The sequence below is a fragment of the Triplophysa rosa genome, linkage group LG9, assembly GCF_024868665.1.
Source record: "Triplophysa rosa linkage group LG9, Trosa_1v2, whole genome shotgun sequence".
In the NCBI taxonomy this organism is placed as follows: Eukaryota; Metazoa; Chordata; class Actinopteri; order Cypriniformes; family Nemacheilidae; genus Triplophysa; species Triplophysa rosa.
Window position 1 is genome coordinate 11500321 of NC_079898.1, and position 7822 is coordinate 11508142.

Consider the following 7822-nt stretch of genomic DNA (forward strand, 5'->3'; position numbering starts at 1 on the left):
ATCAGTGATTACAAAAGGACAGTAGACTGAAGAACAGGGTTAATCGGTTCAACACTGGCACTAAAGGAGGTACATTATTATTATGATTTCACATATGTATGTGTGTACATAACCTAAAGAGTTTAGCCTCATTCATTAGCTACTTTACAGGTTATCATATACTCAATTATACTTAAATAAACTTATCAAGATTAAGATAAACACTGTTTACACATTTTTACTGCTTTTATTAGGTAATACACCCTTCATGCCAACATCAGATGCCCTTCCTTCTCCCTCTCTCTCTCACAGCTTTGAGCTCATTGGTTGTCATGATAAGTCCAAGTGTATTTTTAGCCCTCTATGCTTTCATATGGCTGGACACGGGAGTAAGAAAATAGATATATACAGACCCTCGCAACAGCAGACAAAACTTTAATCAATTTCCAACTGAAACAGTTCTGACAGTGACAGATAGAACGGAGATATGAGTTTCACAATTGCAAAAGGTAAGAAATTCTGTATAATTGCGTTTTAAATACGTGTTGGTGTTTTAGTTTGTAAGAGATTGTTAGAGATATCTTAAAGGCATTGATCAGTATGGATATCAGATGTTAGCTTTAGAATTTAAAGAAGCAGGATGACGGATTATTCTTTTCCTCTCATCTGCTCTTCCATCCAACCTCAAACTAACCAACAACCAGTCACAACAGATAAAAGTCACCAACCAGACGAAACTCTAATTCTCAAAGTGACCACAGACTCAAACAATGACACGCAAAAACAAAACTTTGACTTGAAACTGGAAAACAATGTGGTGAAATGCAAGATTCAAAATGAACCGGGGAGTCAAGAGATTCAGAACAAAGGTAGAGAAGAAAAAGCCACAGAAGCCTGCCTGAATAAAAACAGTGACCCAGGAGGTGCACAGTCAGTTGAGCAAAATCATTCCTTCACCACTATACCATTACAAGTGCTTCCGCGTAAGGAAACCTTGCAGAATTTCGAAGGGAAGTTAAGTGAAGATCAACGACCAAGCACCAAGCGTCAGCTGTCTGCTGAGAGCGCAGCAAAGTCTGTAAGTGTAAGGAAGAGAAGCACTGTGAAGAAATGCCAGGAGGAGACTGTGAAACCCCCCATCATCCCCGGCACACAGACCGCCAGACACTACCTACCTGACGTCTCTCAGAGGAAACCCAGAAAACTGCTGTTCTCCACTACAGAAATTTTCAACAAAATAGACACATTCGCTATTGAGAAAGGAAAAGAGGTAACAGATGATACAGTTAACAGATAATACGTTATTATAAACAACACATTTAGTTATGGATGTGTGCATTTCAGCTGAGGGAGCTGGAAGTATTCAATGCTCAGAGTATTGTTCGTGCGGTCACTGAAGGGACCAGAAATGATCTGGAAAAACTCAGGGCCATATGGATCTGGCTGTGCCATAATATTGGTAATTGCACACGTGCACGCATATACGCACATGCACCTTTAATTCAAAATTGCGAAAGACTTTAAACACTTAACATTAAATACATTCAAATGTATACGAATGTCTTCGCATTAACAAAACGTTTACAAAACAAAATTGGGATTAAGTATTTAAATATTTTATCTAATAATGCACCATTGGAAACCATGAGATTTTGTGTTTGTGTGTGTTAAAAGAGTATGATTTAGAGGGATACCTTGGTCTTTCTCAGAAGATCTGCTCACCTGATGAGGTAATAAGGACGGGAAAAGGTGTATGTAGTGGATATTCTAACCTCTGTGTTGAAATGTGCAGGTAACAGGTTGCGACACTTGTGTATGTACAAACTGGAAACGAACAGCTGGCACGTCTAAATGGTGTTTTTCTCTATAGAGAGGTGGGCATTGACTGCGTGGAGGTGAGTGGGTACAGCAAAGGCATGGGATACCAGACCGGGCACAGTTTAGCTGAGAAGCACTCCGATCATGAATGGAATGCTGTCTTCGTGGGGGGGCAGTGGTGTTTGCTCGATGCTTGCTGGGGTGCTGGAACTGTCAACATGAAAACTCAAACATTTGTGAAAAGGTCAGGTTATACATACACATCATAAACACATGTATACATAGGGAGTGCTGTATTATTTATATGCATGGTAGTTTGTGGATGTTCTTTATGTCCTGAAGTGACTGATAATGCACTACACATGAGCTTTTCTCACTTGAAATTGTTATGTTGACTTCTAACAAACCCAATATTCTGTATTAATCATTTATGTACCCACATGTCATTCCAAAATGGTATGACTTACTCTGTGAAGCAGATAAAAAATGTCCAAGCAACTGTTTTTAATACAATGAAATTAAATTGCGACAAGAAAGGGTTTACTTAAATTCTATAAAAAATAGCATATCGTCGCTGTGCTTCTGAAACCTCACATGTCCAAATTCACTGTTTTTCAGCAAATTGAAAAAAACACTGTACTTTTCAATGATTAAATACTGTGTTGTCAAAGTTGACAAGCACTTTTTAACACTTTTTATTCGTTAGATATTTGCAAAACTCAGTGACAAACATAAAGGGTGACTAATAATAATGATTAATGGCAAAAAAAAAAAAATCACGAAAGATGGAGATAGCGATATTTGTAAATAGCCTGTTAACAGCGGCAAAAATGACTTAATATTGTAGTTTATCAGACCCTTAAAAGCATATTTCGCACAAAAATAGAAGTTCTGTCATCCTTTACTCACCCTCATGGTAGTCAATAGTGCAAAATTTATACAAACAAAATTTATAGATCAATTCGAAAGAGTAAACAAAGCTGGTCCAATTCTGGACCTGTTTAAATTTTTTAACACTACACAAACAATTGAACAAACATACGACCAACAGAACATTTAGAACCTAATAAAATGTTGATATGGAAGATTTATATACTGTATGTATATATATAAAGCCTGAACCTGGAAGTACTTCTGGCCCGGTGTTTACATCTTGTGAAGCGGTCTATACAGGTTTGAAACTTGAGGGTGAGTAAATGATGACAGAATTGTAATTATTGGGTGAACTTTTCTTTTAAGACAAAAATAAAAATTATGATCATCTGTCTGTTTCAGGTATGACGACTATTATTTTCTGACTGAACCCAGTGAGTTCATAAACTCACATTTCCCTGACGACCAGACCTGGCAACAACTTAACATGCCAATCTCCATGGAAGAGTTTGAAGAGAGACCCCTGAAGACCTCAGCATTTTATCAATTTGGATTGACCCTCTCACAACCCACACAGTACAAAACAACCACAGGTGTACACACACACACACACACACGCACACACACACACACACGCACACACACATGCACGCACGCACACACGCACGCACGCACACACACACACACACGCACGCACACGCACACACACACACACACAGCATCAACGCAACTACACATACCGTAAACGGCAGAATAAATTCACAAACACAAAATGGAGGCTTAGCGAAATGCACAGAATGTCTGTCACACTGTAATGAGATATTAGCCGGCTGCTGGCATCAGCCCGTGTTGAGAAGCTCTGAGAAAACAGATTAGCCTGTTTACTGCAGAGATTAGACCGTCTCATAGGACGAAAGTTATTGTTACTAAAAGTTCCTGAATACCCTCTATAGCCTGAACAGCAGCAAATACAGTCAAGCATATTAAGTGAAAAATATAGAAAATGTCTTGACATGCCATCTAGTGATACTCTTTGGGTCTGAATGGTCACGTACACACTTTAGCCAAATAACGGCTGTCTCCCTTTTCTTGGGAGCTTAATCCCATTCTGTCCAAACAGTTTGGTTATTTATGTAGTTTGCACAGAGCCGAACAGTTAATACAACGACGTTCCTATCTTTTGGACACTGGCAGCTTAACAAGTTCATGTTCAACACAATATTAAACAGCACAATACTAATGTTTTACATGTATTTTAGGATCAGTTCAAAAATGAATATATGATAAATTCTTTGAATTTTCTTTAAAATTCAACACACTGAACTGGAATTGGTGCAATACATGCAGAAATGCTGATTAAAGGCAAAACTGTAGTGGTCTCTTAATTTTTCCACGGCTGTGGAGTGTGAGATAGACAACATATCTGTAACATGTTGTAAATGTGTCAAAATTTGTTTTCCACAGACGACGGGGAAGCGATAGTGTCCATGAGCTTCTCTAATCCACTGACCTTTACCTATGCGATGAGGCAGCATGACCCCTTGACAGGAGCTCCAAAGCACGAGGAGGTTGAAAGCTCCTGTGGTCTTCTGTCAGTGACTCGCCAAGGGATGAAGCTGCGTTTGTTGCCCCCAGAACCCGGAGTCTACGTGGTGCAGCTATTCGCCCGGCGAGAGGGTGAACCTGGGACTCTGCGCTGGGTTTGCTCTCTTGAGCTAGAGTGTCCCAGTATCCACCAGAGGCAGACGCTACCCGATAACCCCTATCTGAACTGGGGCTTAGCAGCCGGGGCCTTGGGCCTAGGGGTCAAGGGCTGCAGCGTCAAAGGAGGAGAAGCTCTAGAGGTGGGTGAGGGTGGGGAGTGCAAGGTGATCCTAGCAACATCACGACCGCTGATGGTGGTGTGTGAGCTCACGCACCACGAGCTCGACGGTGCTGCGGCCAAGCGCTGCCTTGCATTGCAAATAGCATCAGACCAGCTGGTGTGCAATGTCATCTGCCCGTACAAAGGGTTTTACCGTCTGTCTGCATTCGTACGGGATTACGAAGATGCAAGTGGGACTTTTCAAAACGTCGGGAACTACCTGCTGCACTGTCGTGGTCAAGGGTTGAATCCGAACGTGCTGTATCCCGACGAGCTGGGCTTGTGGTGTGGACCTGGGACGCGTACCCAAGAAGCCGGACTTTCCCATTTTAGCCACACAGGGGCGATAGTCAATGCACCGCAGGGCCGTTGCAACATCACCTTCCATCGTGCCTCTCCAGACTTTCAAATACAAGCAGCGTTCTGCGGCGAGCAGCACAAGGAGGCACGGTTCCCTCTGTCCCGGTATGTACTCCTGACATTTACAGACACTAAGGTAACCGTGAGCGTGTGTACGCCTGGAGCTGGGGTCTATCGTCTGGGGCTTTACGGACGGAAAGCGACTAAACAAGACCACATGTTGCTGTGTGACTATATTATTAAAAGTATGTGTGAGAGACAAGGAGAGCCATTCCCTTGTGTGTATTTGGCTTGGGGGAAAGGATGCGTGTTGCTGGAGCCACGTGCAGGTGTGCTGGCTCCTCAAAGTTTGGTGAGTTTTCGTGTGCGGGTTCCAGGTGCACATCGAGTGTGTGTTATGGGGGAGAAACGTACGGATTTGAAAATGAATAAGAGCAGAGTTTGGGAAGGTGAGGCTCTCACTGGAAACGCCACACAACTCAAGCTCGCTGCTGTCACCAAGGACACCGATATGGATGATATGGATGTTCTTATGACCTTTGATGTTCTTAACCTGGAGAATGAAATGTGAACAGATCTTAAGAGGATGAAGGCTGTGTTCACACTGCAGGAACATGTGCTTTAAATCTTTTTAGATTCACAGTAAAATATTCTCTTTTTTTAAACAAAACTCAGTTCCAGTAGTTGCTTGTCATGATAGTAATAACAGAAATGTTGGAGACGTTTGCTACAAAACGCACACAATACTATGCAAAAGTCATGGTGCATTCACTCTAAAAACTGCTGGGTTATTTTTAAACCAATGTTGGGTCAAAAAAGAAACAAACCCAGCCACTGGATTAAATTAACCCAGCAAATGGTTTAAATTTTATCCAACAATGGGTAAAAGCAACCCAGCATTTTGAGTTGAAACAAGCCAGGTTCATTTATAACCCAAAGGTTGGGTTTGTCTCTTTTTGACCCAATGCTGGGTTCAATTTTTTCAGTGTATAGTTTCACAAAAACGTTTGTCAATATTATTGTTTTATATCCTCTACTTCAGTGTGTCGGTATGAAAAACATTTTTAGATTTCTTAGTCATAAAGGAGAACCCTATAAAGCCCTGATTTTAACATCATCAAATTAGTAAGGGATTACACGAGGAGAACTCATAGAGGAAATATGACAAGTTCTGACAACAATTTACTGCCAACTACATTAAAAAAACCTGTGCACAAGTTTTTATAAACTATTTGTTCCATTCTTTTTGAAAAACCATTCATTGCATCATGCATTTTGTGCCTACAACTTTTGCACAGTATTGTAAGTATTTTAAGTGGCAAATTAAAATAATATTTTAAGTATTGTACAATTTTACAATTAAAAATATGATTTTAAAGTTTGTATGAAATTTAAAAAGTAGATTTTCAAAACTGAATTAGGCACTGTAGCTTGTCGTGTGAACGAAATGTGAAGAAATGGTTGGTTTAGTTACAGCATAAACATTGTCTTAGAAAACAATACTGTATGTGATCTACAGTTTCTATTAATGTTTCTAAAATACGTTTCTTACGACATTTATGTCGGTATCTGTGAAGTGTATACTTGAAATGTAGCAACAGAGAGAGCCTGTCTCCTCACTGCTCTTGGACATTGAAAGCGTTGAGGACAAAATTAAAGTCACCTGATGAAAAAGCTCCTGGACTTCAGTTTGTGCAACAACAGGGACAATTATTCTTTTCTTTACAGCATCCCCCTGGAGTGATCAAAACAGCAGAAAACATCTGCCACAATCAGTTACAAAATCCTCTGCATCTGCATTACATATTAACAAATGTGGAAATGCTTTGATGTCACAGAGGATAAAAATATATATACCCTAGAGAGAGATGGTTTGAAAGACATACCACTCCAGTTCTCCATGTAGTCAGTGTTGCAATCTCATTTATCTGCACTATATGGAGCCACAGAGGAAAAGCAGTCCTGAGTTGTGTTTGCATGATGCTGTTATACAACAGAGCATTAGAAAATAGGAACCTCGGCTCCTTAGCTATTGAGAAACAATGGCTGCTATGTGTCCAAAGGGTGGGTACCATCTCCAGGGAGAAATGAAGTGAGTCTGATGTAAGCTGAAAGAAATGTGGGTATTGTATCTGCAAGAGGGTGAATGTATTGTGTTTTGGACCCACGGTGAGGATGTGTTTGGCATGTGTGTGGATAGTCACAATAGCGACCACATGAGAATTTAGTGATTTTGAGGTACCACATGGAGGCTGGGTAAGGATCCACAGTGAATGAAAAGGATGTGTATGGTGGACCCCACTTTGACACACGGAACAGTGCCTGACTACATATTACAGATACACATACTAAGTTATAAATAGGTTGTTTTTGCAGGCCCTTGAGATTAGTGTTTCAGCTGGGCTTGGCATCCTAAAATATGTTTTCACCATGTGACAAATTCACTGCTGAGGTGCACAAAATTACACATACACAGACTTCTTTGCATTCAGTTTTGGCTTTAAAGGTGCTGTGTGTAATATTTAGGAGGATCTATTTACAGAAATGCAATATAATATACATAAGTATGTGTTCAGAGGTGTATAAAGACCTTACATAATGAAGCGTTGTTTTCATTACCTTACAATGAGCTATTTCCATCTACATACACACCGTGGGTCCCCTTGCATGGAATTGGTCATGTTGTTTCTACAGTAGCCCTAAATGGACAAACTGCTCTACAGAGCGCGTTTCTTAAATATGTTATCTCGTTCGGCAGAGAAGCGAAAACCTGACGACATCTTAGTTCTGTGTCAGCCACCGTAGTGCTTCGAAAGGGAGGGGTGAGCGGTGGAGTGAACCATTGGTTGCAATTCACAACCTGACCGCTAGATGCCGCTAAAATCTCCACAAGAAGAATGAATAATAAGGAATAAAAAAACAACGAAA

General features: G+C 40.6%; 1 protein-coding gene across 1 annotated transcript; it reads left to right on the plus strand.

Annotated features, from left to right (window-relative positions):
- The first annotated feature begins 312 nt into the window (after positions 1-312).
- ky (kyphoscoliosis peptidase) lies at positions 313-6810 on the plus strand. The gene is made up of 7 exons (XM_057341323.1): positions 313-488; positions 684-1249; positions 1324-1438; positions 1654-1771; positions 1850-2041; positions 3073-3263; positions 4135-6810. The coding sequence occupies exons 1-7, from the start codon at positions 467-469 to the stop codon at positions 5463-5465; spliced, it is 2535 nt and encodes an 844-aa protein (XP_057197306.1). The 5' UTR covers positions 313-466; the 3' UTR covers positions 5466-6810.
- Positions 6811-7822: the final 1012 nt, after the last annotated feature.

Bases quoted from the DNA above. Each gene is read 5' to 3' on its own strand.
- ky (XM_057341323.1), top strand. From the start codon at position 467: ATGAGTTTCACAATTGCAAAAG. The intron at 489-683 runs GTAAGAAATTCT...ACCAACAACCAG, and splicing joins GAGTTTCACAATTGCAAAAG to TCACAACAGATAAAAGTCAC. The intron at 2,042-3,072 runs GTCAGGTTATAC...TGTCTGTTTCAG, and splicing joins ACTCAAACATTTGTGAAAAG to GTATGACGACTATTATTTTC.